Consider the following 18,488-nt stretch of genomic DNA (forward strand, 5'->3'; position numbering starts at 1 on the left):
TTTCAAGGAACAAATAAACCAACAAGTGATATCTATAATTAAACCAACATTTCTTTACTAAATTACACAAAGTTTCAACTTCTGAAACACAACAAATGTAAAATCCAATAATACGGTAAAAATGAGCTGGACGGAACAGCAAACATCGAATAAGTTTTGTAATTGATTTCAATCAAAACTAAAAGAGTCTCTTCCGACCTGCACGTAAATCTTTACAAAGTAAAACATTAGAAAGAATTTTCTACCTGAAGTGAAATGGAAAATTGTATGCAAAATTTACTAACAGTGATCTAAAAACAATTCATTTTGAGGAAAATAAATAGATTCCAAAATCAGCAAAGTGGACGGAAAGTTATTTTCTGTACACTATTTACAACAAATTTTAGTCAATCATTCATTCATTTTCCACTGAAAGGAATACTGAATGTGTTTTTTTTTTAGGGGGGTCTTTTCCGGAAACACAGAATATTCAAAAGTTGAAAACAATTGACAATTTATTTTCCAAACCACAGTTTAAATTATAAACATGCTACATGTAAGCTTTATGACAAAATCAATAACCATATTATTGCAATTGATTTGCAAATCTCTGAAACAAATCACCATTGAAAAGCTTGGGGTTACTGGCACAGAGAAAGAATTTAAATTTTAACGTGGACAATTTTAGGAAAAAAATATTAATATACATGTACGTATGTGCAAGACATAAGTCAGATTTTTGACTTGTAAATTCGTGGTTCGGGGAAAAGAGGGGTTAAAGCAGCAGAATATGGGCGTTTCTTGCAGGTTGGTCTGCCGTGGTCAGGGGATGAAACTGACCACCCTAATAGGGCCGTATGGTGGCCGCCATCCCCCGGAGCGCCCACTTGCTGGCCGGCACGTTGTCGTGCCGGACATCCATGGTGAAGACGGGCTCACGTGAGCTTATACGCGTTGGGTAGACAGGGCAGTTGAAGGTCTCGGCAGTCTTCTGGGGGTCATTGAGGGCGGGCTTCTCACTCTGCGGCATGCAGAGGACGTGGACAATGGGCAGAGGGGTGGGGCCGTGTCGCGGGGGTGTGTCCTGCAGCTCACCCGTGGTCTTCTCCCAGGTGCAACCCCAGATGTAGATGCCGTACACAAACATGCCCTCCTGGGGCGGGTCTCGCACCTTAACAAGAGGGAGGAACAAACTTGAAATTTCAGTTCGAGTATTAAATTCTAACCGTTGCATGACTGCCGCATCTGTGCCTAATGTGGTCAGTAATTCCAACCCGCTCCCTATACCTTTGGCTTAAAAAGAGTTCAACTCAACTCAAAACAAGTTCAACCAGGAACTAAGCTTCTTAAACTAATAAGAACGGAAGCAGAAGGTGTACAGAAAGGGCTAGATTAATGACTCACGTGATCTTTGTCTCGGGCAGTGATCTCTGTCTGGAAGACAAACGGCTCCACCTGGCTGGTGCTGTTGCCGTAGGAACGGATAGCGTCTTGACGCAGCAAGGCAAGGAGGCTCTTGGGATGGAAAAAGGCTCCTAGCCAGTAGGCTGGGAACTTATCCCGACCCTTGAAAGGGGGAAAATTTGAGAAAGAGAAGCATGTCTGATAATCCATACCACCATCACTAACCTTTAACTGGTTTAAGTGGACATGCTTAACCTGTCTGGCGCGCCTTACCACCTGTTGAAATTAAAGACAGTTGGAGGATGGAACCGGTTGAGGCGGTTTAACTGACCTGTATGATAATCCGCTCCAGATGTTGACAGCGCAGGGATAGGTCGTTCAGGAACTGTCCCAGTGGCCAGTTGATTGGTGGCATGGAGTCGCCGGCCAGGTCACACCAATGAGCTGGGATGCGATGGTGGTAGAGGTCGTCCGCTATGGAGACCAGAGTCTCCGACATCTGGTCACCAAATACTTCAGTGGGCTTCTCTGTTAGAGCCTTCAATTTCTGAGAGTGTGAACAAAGTTGAATTTGTTCCTTCAAGATATGGTTCCAATACTTTTTTTTTAAGATTGGCAACAGGATCTGAGAGAGGGAAGTGAGGGGGGGAAGGGTAGCTTATCAAATCACAGGTGGGTTCCACTAATAGAAAAGATGAACACGTTAAAGGCGCCTATCCATATGTACTTTTTTTAGAGTGCACTGCGTACACAATGCGTTCATGCGTTTCTCTTTCATGGGCACAAAAATTGACTCCATTAACATAACACACATGTGCATGGCCGCCAAAATCACTCCCGGGAGGCGATTTTGACAGATACGCAAAGCAAGTGTTGACGCGCACATGGAAAGGCGCCTTAACACGTCATTTCCCACCAGAAACACACCACAGAAGGTGCAAATGTCCAATTCACCACCAAAGTAATAAACTTTTGAACTGTTTCAAAACAAGAAAAGACCCTTCTTAGCATCTTAAATCTTCTTCATTTCACCAACTCTCATTCAGCAGCCATACTGTAAAATGTTTCTATTCGTTTTACCTGCAGCGATGTTTTGATGTCCACTAGCAGCTTGAGCATGAGGTCGATCTCTCGTAGGATGAAGCGATTAAAGGGCGTGTCCCCACCTGTCTTACGCACCCGCTCAGTTACGTACTCCTGTGCCAACATCCAAAGTGAATATTTAGGAAAAGCATAGAGAAATGCCATTTCGCTATATTTTGCCGGGAAAGCTGTGGCATATCTAAGGAAGTTTAATCTTTTCTTACCCCCTTCAAGAAAGCTGGGAAATCAAGAAAACCGAAACCGTCATTTAAACTCAATCATTCTTGAAACGTTCTGTTCACACTCCTCCTGAAAAATTGCTTGACCTCCATCCCAAGAAAAATCTCAAGTGTGGGTGACCTTGAAGAGCACCCTCGCTTGTCCATGCATGCACGGATCCGATAGCTCACCCTGTTCCAACCCCGGGGGACCTTGTTCAGCATAGTGTGGCAGATCTCCCAGAGTTCCTGTTCCTTCCTGCCGTGCACGGCCGCTATGCTGGCGCTGGCGTATATGCCCATTGCGGCCACGTTGGGATACATGGTGCTCCCGTTCACACTGGCAACCGACGGACCTGTGAGAGAAAACAAGTAGAAGAAGTTATCAGATTTGGCAATATGCGCCAATCAAAACATAACTGGCGTACAAGGCACTAACAGTCACACTGACTGACCCTTCACACACAGAGTATAAGGTTGAATGCTATTACTCACACATACGATGTCACATGTCAGCCATGTTGAGGGTACATGGTGACTCCATTGACACTAGCTAATGACAGAGCCAGGAATGGAAGTCTGAACCACGATTACGATCCAATTAAAACTGTCCGTACTCAATGCACAGATGCAAAATTCCTCAAAATTGACAACTTGGTCAACCCTCCTCCGAGATCTTCCCAGTGAAAACAGATGGTTTCCTCTAGGACCATTCACGGCACTTTATTCTACGGCGAGACACACCCTTTATACACATACCCTTGAAGGGTGTGGCAGGGCGGGGCTGTAGTACGTGGCTGAGTGTCCTGGATGCTGGCATGGAGTCAAGAATGGCATTCAGTCGCGTGTAGATATACTGATCGTCTCCAAGCTGAGTCTGGGAGAAGTATAAACAGAGACGACAGATTCCAGTGATTAGATCCATTGTATTCTTGTTTCGTATTTTTCCGCCTGTATGATTGTGGAACACCTTTACTGTGAGTGTTTTTGAAACGAGAGGATTTGGCTTAGACTTCGGTTGCGATGGCGCCAGTCAGAGCTCAAACATGTGGTTTCCAACGCTGCCTCAAAATGGCTGGAACCAGCGAAACCAAACTTTAAGTCGAGTCCACACGTTTCGAAAACGCTCTATGATGTGAAATTATACTGAATGACTTAAAAGTGTTTATAAGCTCAAATAATGTTGGCTTCCAGAGGTTAAGTCACATCTGTTTGAGTGGGTTTCTCTCCAATCCCAAAAGGCAATCAAACAAAGCTCTTGTTCCTGTGACTCATGTTTGTTTTCCTTTCCACAAGATATCTCAACGAACTTTCTGATGAAGAATTTTCTGATTTTTATTTCCTGGTAGTTCTCAGACAAAACACATAAGAAGCCACGCAGGTGACTCTCTTGGAAGTTAAAAAGGCATTCTGGAAAACACAAACGTGCATCAATCTGGTACTTATGAAAGAAATTATTTTGATAATTAAGACAAGACATCGGGTGGGAAACAGGTCAGAGGATGTGGGAGGTATTAGGTACAGTGAAAATGAAAGGAAGTGACGTTCAGACATGCACTGACAAACAAGACACGAGGTCGATAAAAATATACACTTTGCAAAAATGCTACCAGTGTGAAGCACGCAACATGCAACTCAAAATTTACATCTAAGCTAAATGCATTGAGCTACGTGTGATTTCAAGCTATTTCTGCAGCTGATTTCGACCGAGCTCGGCTCTGCAAACGTTTAAAGATTCATCAAAAATTCAAACACAAAAATTCACCAAAAAAACACAAAAAGGGTAGTTTTTTCCTTGGGGAGGAGAGATGTTTCATTTCTTGTGTCACTGGTTTGTTTAAGAGGACTAAAAGAAGAACAAGACATATTGAATGGGTTAAACGGACCATTGCAAAATAAGCAATGCAAAAATTTGGGCGACAAGGAGCAAAATATTATGTAAAATATCACGAGGAGGAAATGAACATGCCAAAAATGTATTTGTCAAACAGTTAGTCAGTTCACAGCACACTGTTAGAACGATTCGCACACTTTCACAATGACATACATGTACTCATTATTCATGGGCTTACCATCAATCGGCCATCGTCCTATTTAGACACAATGCAATGAAATTACGGCGAAAATAAGAGACAATTATTGCTGATGGGATAATGGTAAGTTAATTAAGTGGCTGTTGGCTTTGTGTGAAAGCTGCAGAGGGCGTTATGAAGCTGAAACGAACTAGCTAGCAGCCATGTCTATCGTCAGTGTGTCCCTGCGAAGACTTAGACCTAGCTCGAGACAACAGATTTGGAAGCAGCCTTAGGCTGTGTCTGAAAGTTACGGGCTGTGGCTAGAATTAACACATGTGGCTATGGAAGCTTCTGGTCTTGCGGCTGCAGCCAACTGCTATAGACATGTGTGTCAATCCTAGCCGCAGCCACTTGATTTGGACACACTCCCCCTCCCTCAGGCTATACTGAGCAAATCACACGCAGTCAGAGCTTATCTTAGGACGAGTGGCTCAACAGCAATTATTCTGTAGCTTTACAATGCCGAAAGTATGCAACCTGCAGACGATGGACTTTTTTTGCTTCTTGACAGGAAATTCTAGCAGCTAAGCCATGCCGTTATTAGAGTTTAGCGGGGTGCATCAGCCTGGGGGGGATGATTTGAAGTGCATTCAAGTAATGAGGTTAAAAACAAACTGTTTCAACACCAATATTTTCAGTAATAAACTATGATACTCTTGACAATATCTCAAATGGTCACAGTCAATTCAAAAATCAAGTATTTCATCTCATTGTGTCACATTACGCACCGTTTACCTTTCTGCCAAAAACAATTTCAAGCATTTACAGAACTTGCACAACTATCAGAAGAGAATCCCAGAACCTTCAAACAAATTGTCTGACCTAAACAATAGTGAAGTTCATCTCCCACAAATACAAATCCTTTTACCTACAAATCCTTTTACCTACAAATCCTTCCCCACATATTCACTAATTCACTCCATATACAGTCATTTCCAAAAGTTTGAAGACCACCCTTAATGTTGTTGGTATTTCTGTCACTGGGCCTGCATTACACTGTTTCACTGAATGAACATGATTTTACAGTGGTGCATGACATCAGTGTAGTGCTATATACCCATTTGAATGAAATTTTTTGCAAAGGCAGGTCTTGTATGACATTTTGTCTGCAAGGCAGCATATTAGACTGTTAACATGTCAAATCATGGAAATGTAGTCAAAAATGTTCAACCAAGGCATCAAGGTTACACATTGGAAATAAACATAAGTTGATTGATTTAAGTTTGGTTTTCCTTCAGGTTAATGCATTTTCGATGGGTGGTCCTAAACTTTTGCAAAGGACTGTATACTGCCCACTTGCAAAATTACTATCAGGCTTTTGAAGAGTAGAATATGTCCTTGATTGCTGGTAGAAGGCACCTACCTCGGTTGACGTGTGGATGTTACAAGCCTCGGGCACATCCAAACTGTGATTGGTCATTGATTCTAGAGCCTGCATAATAGCTGTCAGACGGACGTTGTTGCTGAAAAATGCGGCTGGGATCTTGTAGCGTACTGAAGAAAGATATTAACAGAATTTTACTTTCACATGAAACCATTTCAGTCTAAGAAAACCAAGTCAAAACTTTACTACATAAAGTCAAGCAGTTAATTTATGTTTACCCTTTTAATAACTTGGCCTATTACTATTCTGTCCGAAACTGCACGTAATTTCAGAACTGAGAGATTTACTTCACTGGATCTTTAAAGATGCATCAAACAAATGGAACAGGGTTCTTTTTTTTCAATATGAGAGAGAAAATCTTGAGGGGGAATTTCAGAGGCACAAGAGATCTGCTACAAGGAGAGACCGAGGTCCACTTCTTTTTCTGTGAGATTCTGCCAGCTTACATTTGGTGGCTTCGTACTCCCGCTTGACGGCGTTGGGCCCCACCCAGTAGTCCACCATGGCCGACAGGTTGGCCTGGTCATACTCGTCTGTCACGTGGCTGCCATAGATCAGCTCGGTGATGACGTAGCGCAGGCCGATCCAGGAGATTCCCTTGAGACTCTCACCGTCCAAAGTGGTGTAGTCCTTGAAGGGGGTGGCCGCGATCTGAATGGCCTCCTGGAAGGGGCGACAAGGGAGGTTGAGTGAGGGGCACAGTCAGGCATATTGTTTCTTAACTAAAGACCCGAGAGAACCATGTCTCCCCACAAACAAAACTCAAACTCCAATTTTGTTTTTTCAAGCCAGTAACATGTTGGCAAAATATGGGCACTGTTAAAATCTCAAAAAACTGCCCAGATAAGCTCTGGCAGTTAATAAATAGCCAAAGCCCCAATAATATGTGACTTAATCCTACAAAATCAGTCCAGGGGCCATTTTGAAGCATTTCTGTGTCTTGTTTGCATTAGAAAGAGAGTACTAAGCTCTCTGTTTTGATGTATCACTCACGTCCTGACCAATGTGCCCTTGATGTGGGTGAAAAGGTTGAAGGTTCCTACAGATTTACATTGTGTGACGTTCTATCAAAAACCCCTAAACTCAAACATGGTTCTGGCAATGCACAACTCATTTTAGTATGTTGGATCACATTCATGGAATCACAACTTTTTTCTGTAAGAAGTTTGAGAAATGTTTCAAACTTTTTGCCACTGCAACGCATTACAGTTTGAAAGCTGCGATGACAGTTTCAGAACGTACGCTAATCTCGTTGAAACCAAAGTCCATGGTGTGCGGGTGGTTCCAGCCGGCACGGTTGAAGCGTCCTCGCAGGCGGATGGTGGCGTGAAGCATGGCAAGGTTGTGGAGCAGCGGGGGCCATTCGCTGCGCGAGCTCAGCTTGAGGGTGTCGGTATCGATCAGAGACATGGAGCGCAGCAGGCTGTCCTTCATGATCTGAGGAGAGATCACAGTGTTTGTTAGAAAAATGAAATGTATAGGCCTTGCTGAGGATACAGTCATGCTTATTCTAACCTAGCTCAGTGCTGTTCAAAGGCTTGCGATAAAAATCCTAAACTTACTCGGTCGGGAGTCTAACCCAAGACCTCCTTCTTACTACAACAGACATCTCACCATATTCGGCTTGCCAGGGTTAGCAGGCCGGGTTGAGTCAGATGAGCAGTTGGAACTATGCCACAAATAATCTTACAACGCAATTTAGCATTTCACTTGTGACTTTTCTTGCTGAGGCTGTGGGGTGTGGGTTATCGAAGCCACTGTTGATCAGTATTTGACAATGTTCAGCTCTTATTTTCAGGCCAAAGTCTCAAGGACAATCTCTTCATTAGTAGATGTGGTTCTGAAAAGAACCGGAGGGTACTCTGTTGATACATCTTGGATTTCCTTAAGATGTTCTTGTGTAGTTACTGCGAGGACTTGCAAAGTTTTGGACTACAACGCTGGCTCCGGTCAGGAAAAAAGACAAGAAATCAAACTCACCCGTGGTGAATCAACGACTACTTTGATGGCAAACTGCAGCAGCCGGACGGGAATGGTGGGGGTCATCTTGGCCGAGATCCAGAGACGGAAGTTGGTGTCACCGATCTGGTGCTTATGGCTGCTCTCCTTGAGGACGGTCTCCAAGGTGTTCAGGACGTGGGTGGAATTATGGGCATTCTGCAACAGCACCCAGTGACCCTGTAATAACATGCACAGATGAACAGCTGACAAGTCAGGGCTCCACGCCTCCGAAATGGATAACTGGGCCAAATGTAAATTTTTTTTTTTCATCAAAGTCATAAAGGAACACTTTTGGAAATCAGAAAATCAAATGGATGTTTCACTCTGTTTTAGAATTGCATGAAAACGTCGAGGGCTTGAGCAAACTTGCAATACCACATCACTTGGCTTATGATGTGTGAGAGTGTGCATGATGGCGTGTGTCCATGTCTATGCCAAAATAACTGCAATCTTTAACATGGCCTACAACACTTTGGGGGCACATGTGAGGGGTTGTATGTGGGTGTCTGTCACAAATTACATCATCACTGCTTCTGGCATGACTGTCTGTACCGAGAGTCCTACCTGTCACTTAGATTCAATTCCAATGCAAGTGTATACAGATTTGCAGGTGGGCATATGTGTAAGGATGTATGAGGGTGTTTGTCACCATCTGTGTCGCCCTTACCTCCTGCATGGCAGTCTGTATGGACCTCCTCATGGACCTCTCTTCGTTCTGCTCCGAGTTACTCAATGCCACCACTACTGCCTTGCACTGCTTCTTGGCAGCGTACTCCTGGAACATCCTCTCGGCTAGGTCACCTTCCTTGGTGTAGAGGAGCAGGACCGGGGTCAGGGGGGTACTCTGCTTGACCACGCCCGGCAAGTCCAGAGCAACCTCACCTACGTACCTGGGAGGCAAGGGGGTGTACTTCTGTTGGTTTGCTTTTGCTGGCTCGTATCGTATTTGTTTGGGGGCATTCAGCAGTTTGGGTTTGAGTGAGGAGAAGTTGGTTTTTAGGGGATGAAAGTGGGACTAAGAAAAAGTTAGGAATTGGATTTTCTGAGGCAGTGGCATCAGTTGAGAATGCATATCAGAAGAGTCCACAGATGAGGCAGTGGAATCCACTGATAATGCTTATCAGCAGAGTCCACAGATGAGGCAGTGGAATCCACTGATAATGCATATCAGCAGAGTCCACAGATGAGGCAGTGGAATCCACTGATATTGCTTATCAGCAGAGTCCACAGATGAGGCAGTGGAATCTACTGACAATGTTTATCGGCAGAGTCCACAAATGTAGCAGTGGAATCTGTTGATAATATTAATCAGTGAAGTCCACAAATGCAGCAGTTGAATCCACTGATATTGTGTTAATACCTTGATGATGATCCTCTGATTCTGTGTGGTTGAAGGTGACGACAATGGATGACAGAAACATGTAACATGAATGACATGAGGCAGTGTTAACAAAAGAATCAGAAGTGCTATTTTATTAGATTTTGTTTAAATTCCAATTTGCTAAAATAAAAAGGAAGTTATTCACTGTTGAAAGTCACACACTGCTAAGAGAAATTAAATCCAACGGAAGGAACTTATGACAGATGGCAACTCAGGTGATCAACGAGTGACTTACTTCTTCCCGAGCACTGCATTGACAAAGACAGTCCCGGCTTGCATGATGCGGTCTGGTCGGAACGCCCGCAGCACCATCAGCCTCTGCATGGGATTGTAGATGTCGTCCATCTTCTCGGGCAGGACGGCTGTCTCAGGTGTGTCGTGCTCCCCGAGGGTCCGCCACTGTGTCTCTCGGCCGTCCTTGGGCATGCGGTCAAACATCTCCTGGAACCACTCGTAGTGGATGGCCAGCAACTTCAAAGATGAAAAAAAAAACCTGGCAACATTAACATTCATTTCTGGTGAGTTGGGTTAGTGCAACTGTAAATAGCTTAATAAGCAAAATTTCTCAGCGAAATTTTCTAGGCCAAGGGTCTACTGGTCAAAGAATACACCTATCATTTTGGAACATTATTCATGAAAGTTTTACGACGCCAGTTCAAATGTAACTTTTTAAACATACTTCAGGTAATGAAAGGTAAGCAGAAGAAAATTAAGTGATTGTTTTTAGGAGCTACAGCTGTTGCATTCTCAGTTCGAAACGAACAGGGAAAGAATATTTGGACTCGTGAAAATCTCACAGGCTCGACTTTTACGAAAGCGGCGGCACACCTGCAAGTTGTGGAACTGTTCATCCAGCATCCAATCAAATGGCTTCTTGGCCTGGGCGATGCGGTGGTCCGGCGCCACCATGTGGCCGAGGGCAGTCATGATGGAGGAGCCCAGCTGCGGGGAGATGACAAATTCGCGCTCGCCGGGACCGACGTTCCCCAGTGAGTCCTCAACCTAAAAAGGTTCGGGTTGGCAACAGGAAATGTGTCAGTAGGCACTTCGCAGTAATGTGACCAACAACCATGACAACTGCTGTAGGCTAAGTTTAAACGTAACACAGGAATTTAAATCAATGAAATGGGATTCAAGGAATCAGCCTACTTTTTGTCTTAAGGAAAGTGACTCTGGTCTACTCACCTCCATGGCTAGTAGGAGAGCGTAGATCATCCTGTCTCTCTCAAGCAGTGATCTAGCAGTGGCCTGGAAGGCATTATATGTCAGACGCTCCACCACAGCTTTCACTGCAGCCCTGTTAAAAATATTAATGAAACTCAATGAGTGGTCTCCAATCAAGCAGTGGAAGTGTCCGATCTGATCTTCAAAGCTAGGCTTGGGGATGGTGGGACATAGACATTAGACTTTCATTTTAACGAGGACTGTTTCCCATCTGGTTAACTTTGAGTACAAAGAAAATTATTGAAGATAGCAATAGTGCAAAGGTTTAAACATAAGGGTAATTCCAGAAATTTGGGGTCCATTTTGTTTTGTGTCCCTGTCACATCTGATATACGATTTTTTAACTTCAGAACGCATTTTCTTATTTCCAAGAGTGATGATTTAATGCAAACTACCTGCCAAACAAACAGTAATAGTTTGAAATCAATTCCGGTGATATTTCCGTGTCAAATAACAAAGGTCAGATGTAACAGGCACACAAAAAGTCACACTTTTGAACCCCTAATTTCTGGAATTGCCCATTATGTGACAACCCAGGATGTGCTAAGTGCATGACAAAGTATATTAATTAAAATTGGGAGGTGTGTACAGACACTCTTTGAAAAGTTTGATTAGAAATCAGAGGGGCTTTCACAGACGATGTAACCTCAAGCCAAAGGGTCTACTTGTCCAACCATAGGCGTCTGGTTCTTCTCTCCACTTACGACTGAAAGGTTTCAAGTTCATGTATTACAAGCTCTTTTTGGGGGGTCAATAAATACAACCCTTTTCATTTCAATCTCAAAAATCATTTCACAGACTGGGTGCATTTTCGGCTTCATCCGGTGCAAACACTGCAAAGAATGGATGATGAAAAGCTGAGTGCAACGGCACTGTGCTTGTGATGGACAGAAGGATATTAAGGAAAGAATACAGTTCGGCCAAGTTATCACAACCAGGCGGTTGGCTGATGAAATGTTCAATGGCAGTGACAGGTGCAAGTCAGTATGAGAGACGGGCAAGAAATTGATTGTCATTCAACCTTTGGAATTACTACTCACGTTCTGGACAGCCATAGCATAGGATGAAGATAAGCATGAAAAAGAGGCAAGCATGCATTTCAACAGGTATATTAACAAACAGGACAAAAGAAGTCTCATGCAAGATACAAGTGGAAAGTAAATAAGATGCTTACAGAGTTTGCCAATGCATGAAAAAAGTTGATCTGTCATCGCCATCAAAAGTTGTCAAAAACTTTAGACAGAGTGTGACAATACGAAAGTACTTCCACATTAAAGATTCTACTTCTTTAAAATTTGTCCATCTTTGGCATAACAATGCAGCATTGTTCTCCTTTAATCACTGTCCACCTCACCTTTCCGAGTGCTTGATTGAAGAGTCATACACGTCCAGGAACTGTTGCCACGATGTCTGGTACATGGGGTTGATCTCGACGACGGAGCGAGCGGCGTCAAAGCAGACGGCGCCCCGCTTGGCGATGGAGCGATACCCCTCCCGCGCATTGTGAATGGCCTTCTCAGACATCTGCACTCTGTCTTGGCTATTGAAAAAAAAGAGGGGAAATCCACGATGAACTTACTCTCCAAGAAAAAAAACAAAAGCTCTTCAAATCCAGAGTGTCATTGTTCCCTCAACTTTTCTGTTTCTGTCACACAGTAAGCCTCCAACAAAAACATTCTACCAACCATCTTTCATTCTATCTGTCATCTTTCAGAATATCTAGACTAAGCCAGTAGAAAGTACACATTTTGCACTCTGGAATTTAAAAAACGTGGCTCCTGGATAACTGAGAACTTAAAAACTTGGACAGTCTGTCAGCACAGCCCTCAAGATTTTGCAGTCAGTTGTGAGGCTAACCTTTCTAATGTTTCATCGTAGTGCTTCTTGAGCTCAGCCAGTTTCTTGGTGGTGGCCAGGTCGTTCAACAGTCGGGTGTCTGAGGCCAGGCAGTCCAACATCTGCTGTTCCAGCTCATTCAGTCTCTTTAGGTTAAAGATCTTCTCCTGATTAAAAGGGAAAAAAAACCAGCAGTCAATTTTTGGGATTCATCTCATCTCCTCTTGATCAACAATTCCTTTCAGACGCTGCTACTGATCTCAACATATTCCGCAGCATGATAGTAATTTCCTTCACTTACCTGAGCATGTTAATATCCTACTAGATCCTGTCTTTCTTTCCTGATCCTAATGAGTTTCACGGAATGACTTCCTAAATGCTATAGTGTGGAACAATCTGCTTTTCCTAAAAAGGAATTTTCCCTTGCCATAATACCATCCAAATACAACCGGGCCTTCCTATGGTACGGTATAGGATAATTCTCCTTACCTCATTAGCCATGACACTGTCCTCAGCTAACCTGGGTATAGAGTACTGTGGGATAATCTAATTATCCTATATAGGATGGTTTCATAATACCTTAATGGCCACAATGCCGTCCTCACCCACCATAGCTCTACTATGGCAGAGTATAGGACAATGCAGTTTTCCTATACAGAATGGTCCCCCTTAAATTATTGGCCACAATGCCGTCCTCACCCACCATAGCTCTCCTATGGCAGAGTATAGGACAATGCAGTTTTCCTATATAGAATGGTCCCCCTTAAATTATTGGCCACAATGCCGTCCTCACCCACCATAGCTCTCCTATGGCAGAGTACAGGACAATGCAGTTTTCCTATATAGAATGGTCCCCCTTAAATTATTGGCCACAATGCCGTCCTCACCCACCATAGCTCTCCTATGGCAGAGTACAAGAAAATCCAATTTTCCTATATGGGATGGTTTCCCCCTTTACCTTATTAGCCACGATGCCATCCTCATCCAGCCTGGCCTTTTCCAGTGCCATGAAGCGGTCCAGCAGCTCCTCCTCACAGTCTTCCCTGGTCTGGTAAAAGTTCATGACACTGGTGTAGGCGGCTAGGCTGTGGGGGATGCGCTGGGGGATCTCTGTAGTGTGCAGGTAGACCCGGAAGTTGGGATGGCACTCCACCTCGTGGTCAGCGACCTAAGAGAAGTGTAGGAATGAGTGATTGTACAGGAAGTACAGGAATGGAATAATATAGGAATAAGTGATTGTATAGGAGGACAGGAATGGAGAAGCATAGGAATGAGTACTCGTATAGGAAGTATAGGAATGGAGAAGAACAGGAATGAGTGATTGTATAAGAAGTATAAGAATGGAGAAGCATAGGAATGAGTAGTTGTATAGGAAGTATAGGAATGGAGAAGCACAGGAATAAGTGATTGTATAGGAAGTATAGGAATGGATAAGCATAGGAATGAGTGATTGTATACGAAGTATAAGAATGGAGAAGCATAGGAATGAGTAGTTGTATAGGAAGTATAGGAATGGAGAAGCACAGGAATGAGTGATTGTATAGGAAGTATAGGAATGGAGAAGCTCAGGAATGAGTAGTTGTATAGGAAGTATAGGAATGGAGAAGCACAGGAATGAGTGATTGTATAGGAAGTATAGGAATGGATAAGCATAGGAATGAGTGATTGTATAGGAAGTATAGGAATGGAGAAGCATAGGAATGAGTAGTTGTAGAGGAAGTATAGGAATGGAGAAGCACAGGAATGAGTGATTGTATAGGAAGTATAGGAATGGAGAAGAACAGGAATGAGTGATTGTATAGGAATAAATGGAGAAACAATGGAATAAGGAATTGTATGGGAACTCATGAAGTACAGAAATGGAGAAGTATAGGAATGAGTAACTGTATCAAAGGCATATAAGAATAGAAAACTACAGGTATCAATGATTTTATGGGATGTGCACACACCATGGCCTTCTAATGTTAGGAAGGTGACTTTTCATTTGTATTTTTTTCCCCACTGAGCATGGCCATTTCCACTGTTCAAATACTGGCGAACTAGGCACCACGTAGGTAAACATTGGTCAGCATTCACATGCAAAGCCTCATTTCAGCAAGCACAATTGAGTTACAAGGTCAAAGTGCTTTCTCTTGTGTCACCCACCTGCCGTGAGTGAATGAACCTATGGCCATGACAGTTCTTGATGATGAAACCTTCAACTCTTTGGTAGGTAGTGTCCAAAAAATTGTTAAAACGAGACAAGTTGTCTTTAGGTCAAATTCTATAAATAATGCACACTGATGAAGGGTCAACTTTTCTTCCTCCATATCTCAACACGAAACTTGACAGATGCCGGGCTCACCATCATCTTGAAGGGAGCCTTGGCGTTCATGAAGGCCATGCGGCCCCGCAGCAGGCGAGTGAAGCGCTGGTCATGGGCCAGGGTCTTGGCATCGCAGTCCATGATGACTAGAGGGGTGCCTTCGGTCAGACACGTCTCCAGCTGGGATCGTAGCTCCTACAGGAAAGACACGCAGGGTAGTGTTGAGAATCACTTAAAGTTTAAGCATGAGGATTGGATTGATTCTCAAAAACGGCACTTATTTGACCTACCCTTGCCTGGTTCTGAAGGTTTATTTACTGTCAAGGGCATTTCTAGAGGGTTGGAGTTCTCTACACCCTCAAAATTTACCTAGACCCTACTTACCAAAAAGCTGTCTTTCTCCCGTTTCATAAACACTCCTCAAAAATTCATTGATACAGACAAGCTAATTTCAAATTTAACAAAATCCAAAATCCAAAATATTCTAAATGCTCAGTGTTCCCCAAACCAAATATAGACACACTCTAAATTTACCAAAGTTTTCAGCATTTGCCCTACACTGTTCAAAATTGTCAAAAACAGGAATTTCCTAATCAAAATTTAAAGTAATGTATATACTTCTTTTTAACATCACTTGTGGTTGAGAACTTACATGATACTTGACCAGCAAGACCCTGCCACTCAGGTAGCACTTGAGCCAGTCGATGACGCGGCTGGTCGGGTCGCAGAGCAGCGTCCAGGCCGAGCTGCTCAGCTCTTGGAGGATGAAGCAAGCATTGTTGAGGGAGTTTGGAGTGGAGGGGAGGTTCAGGATGCGCAGCGACTCGATGTCAACCTTGAGGGGATGAAGAAGAGGAGGGATTATGACGAAAGGGATTAGAGAGAGTTTGAAAGAAAATCTACTCAGTCAAGTCCTAGTGGGGAAGTCAGGGATCAGGATAGAGAGGATTTCAAGACCATCTCTAGAATCTTAGATATACTACTCGGAACATAGGAACTACCATTTAATAATCTATACATTTTGTTGCAAGGGGCTTGCCAGTTACAGCATTTCACCTATTTTCCGATGTAAAATTGAAAATTTTATTAAATCACACCACTTGAGAAAGCATTACTTTACAGAGAGCTTCCAAGCAGTCCTGATTACAAAAACGTGCAATCTTTGTTAACTACGGCAGTGCACTCTGTGTGAACGGTGAGGGACACTTCACAAGTTAGTAAGGTAATCTAGCACATCTAACTGCGCACAGGTAACTTAGGACTCCATTCTCAAAGCCCTGAATGGTGATAATAAAGACTTCTTTAGTCAGCAAAGCTACAATACTGGGCTCGCTTCACCTCTGCTAGGCCACCCACCTGGGAGTAGAGGAACTGGATCAGCGGGACGTCAGCAAACAGCTTCTTCTTGGGCACAGGCAGCCCGTGGTGCCCGCACATCACGTTGAAGTACTCTGCCAGCCGGTGGCGCGAGTCCGGGTCCATGCCACCGCAGTAGGTCAGGAAGGCTGCTGCTGAGACGCAGGTGCTAAGCAGCCACTCGTTGATGGCGTTGTCATCGACATAGGCTTGCCAACGCTTAAGCTCCTGCTGCAAGCTAATTGGAGAAACACAAGACATTATAAAAAAACAGAAATATTATTTTAATATTTATTACATTATAATAATAACAGATATATTAATTATAGATATTATTTTTAATTATATTATTGTATAGTGTCTAAAAATTGAAGGTTGGTAATATAAACTGTGTGGTGAAAGTTGGTTTGGAGAGAATAATGAAACTATCCTTGGAAAGTTTATATGTAAGAGGTCCAGTTGGATCAGCAAATGGCAAGTTAGAATGGTAACCATTTGTCAACCACTGATCGATTTTGCCTTGTAACCTGTGCATAAAATATATGGGTACCCAGCAAAACCTAGCAGAGCTTGGCATCAAGTTGTCACTCACTGCCCAAATGTTTGTTGAGCATGGGTCAATTTTCCCTGCATAAAACATATCATGACTACCAGGCATGATTGGCAAGTGGTTGACTAAGGTTCACTGATCTGACCTCCTAATCATGTTGGTGGCAGCCTTGAGTCTCTCATTACTGGCCTGCAGCTCGCTCTCCAGGGCATGCTTGACCACCACGGCTGCGTCAAACTCCTTCTGCAGCTCGGTGACAGCCTGTTGAAGGGCCGGAATGTCCGCCTCTGTGTAGACTGGCTCCTCCTCTTCCTCGGCCTGCTCCTCCCGGGCCAGTGCCTCACGGGCCTCCTGGGTGCAATGAGGAGGGTTGGTCATGGTGAGATTTTTTGGTGTGAGGTTCGGGTTTACTGGGTGAGGTTTGCATGAGGCTTCACAGAGGAGGTATGGAGTATTTCATGCTTCATTTGGTATGTGATAAAGGATCCTTTTTTTAAGGAATTTTTGGAGAAGTATGAAAGTAAAAAGAAAAATTTGTGTTTCATTACACTTCAAACAAACTCTGCAGTTGAAAAATTTGTTTGGGAAAGAAGTTTAACCAAGTATATAGCACACAAAACCTTAAAGAAAATTTGTAAATTTTGAAAGTGCCTTTCATTAAAATTTGTGATATATAATGCTTCTGCTTGCACATTCTCATTTTGTTTGCAACTTGTTTGTTTGCTGTTGCAGCTTCCAAAGAACAAAAACTTATAAGATTAAATATTAACACAGGTGAACATTCCGCCAAAAATTATCTGTACCACTCCAAAAAACAACATGAATGATAAAGTATTAGTGTTTTTATTTATACATCATGATTAAGTAATCAGTACACAGGACGATCATGCAATTTGATAAAACAAAAATTGGAATTAAAAGCTGTTTTCACTCTTAAAATACCAACAAAGGTAAAGTCAAGAAGTTTGCTGAAATTCAAAATTGACAATAGTTAAAACACACGTGTCAATTCCTTAGAGCTAAAGCATGCAGTGTTAAGCAGACTGCCAGCATTAACTTGGCCGAGTACCCCCCACACCACGGTCCTACAGAGAGAAGCTGGCTAAAAAAAATAATAAATAAAAGTAATTTGATACAGCACCCTCTAACAATAATGATCATTGCATATAGACAGGCTGCTCTCCGGATTACTAACAGTGCTAGCAGTCCACAGAATTGCATTATTGGGGTGGGCACCACGCTGAGAGCTCAAGTACATGTACATGCAAAACCTATGGATCCAGCAGTCTCCTGGCTTAGCAATCAGCATGTTAATGCCATCGTCATGGTAACTGGCTTAAGCGGGAATAAAACCAAAGCACTGAGCACTGCCAGGTCTACCAAACCATGAGTGATAATTAATTCCAATGTGGGATTGGGCAGTGCAGTGGACCTTACCAAATTCAGGGATCTCCGAATGATACAACTAGGACCATTTCATCACCCCCCAAATAAAAAACGTTTACGAACACCACAACACAAATTATATGGACACAGCTCATGCACGTACACATACAATGGAAATCTGTCCACAAATAAAAAAAAAAAAAATTAAAAACCACACACTTCGCACGCATCACTGAAAATGACGAAAGAAAACAGCCAAGTATAATTACTCTTCCCACGGTGTAGACGCTTTTCATTCAAATAAAA

At 43.1% G+C, this 18,488-nt stretch overlaps 1 protein-coding gene across 11 annotated transcripts in view; it reads right to left on the reverse strand.

Annotated features, from left to right (window-relative positions):
* Positions 1-33: 33 nt before the first annotated feature.
* LOC110974393 (dynein axonemal heavy chain 5-like) overlaps positions 34-18,488 on the reverse strand; it is a 76,794-nt gene continuing 58,339 nt past the window's right edge. For 7 of the 11 annotated variants that reach the window (XM_087146963.1, XM_087146968.1, XM_087146967.1 and 4 more), the window contains 23 exons: positions 16,942-17,147; positions 16,247-16,484; positions 15,543-15,725; positions 14,930-15,085; positions 13,544-13,753; positions 12,607-12,752; positions 12,104-12,289; positions 10,711-10,822; positions 10,354-10,527; positions 9,761-9,996; positions 9,505-9,525; positions 8,812-9,034; positions 8,124-8,321; positions 7,386-7,580; positions 6,590-6,806; positions 6,123-6,253; positions 4,757-4,774; positions 3,444-3,561; positions 2,877-3,040; positions 2,464-2,580; positions 1,715-1,930; positions 1,384-1,545; positions 34-1,150 (listed from right to left, as the gene is read on the reverse strand). In XM_087146963.1, the coding sequence (XP_087003089.1) occupies positions 824-1,150; positions 1,384-1,545; positions 1,715-1,930; positions 2,464-2,580; positions 2,877-3,040; positions 3,444-3,561; positions 4,757-4,774; positions 6,123-6,253; positions 6,590-6,806; positions 7,386-7,580; positions 8,124-8,321; positions 8,812-9,034; positions 9,505-9,525; positions 9,761-9,996; positions 10,354-10,527; positions 10,711-10,822; positions 12,104-12,289; positions 12,607-12,752; positions 13,544-13,753; positions 14,930-15,085; positions 15,543-15,725; positions 16,247-16,484; positions 16,942-17,147 (3,954 nt within the window). In that variant the 3' untranslated portion in view covers positions 34-823. The remainder of the gene's footprint in view (positions 1,151-1,383; positions 1,546-1,714; positions 1,931-2,463; positions 2,581-2,876; positions 3,041-3,443; positions 3,562-4,756; positions 4,775-6,122; positions 6,254-6,589; positions 6,807-7,385; positions 7,581-8,123; positions 8,322-8,811; positions 9,035-9,504; positions 9,526-9,760; positions 9,997-10,353; positions 10,528-10,710; positions 10,823-12,103; positions 12,290-12,606; positions 12,753-13,543; positions 13,754-14,929; positions 15,086-15,542; positions 15,726-16,246; positions 16,485-16,941; positions 17,148-18,488) is intronic. The other 4 variants (XM_087146969.1, XM_087146964.1, XM_087146961.1 and 1 more) reach the window with 2 other exon arrangements.

Source organism: Acanthaster planci, linkage group LG15, assembly GCF_054643075.1.
Source record: "Acanthaster planci isolate LZ-2023a linkage group LG15, COTS_SCS, whole genome shotgun sequence".
Taxonomy (NCBI): Eukaryota; Metazoa; Echinodermata; class Asteroidea; order Valvatida; family Acanthasteridae; genus Acanthaster; species Acanthaster planci.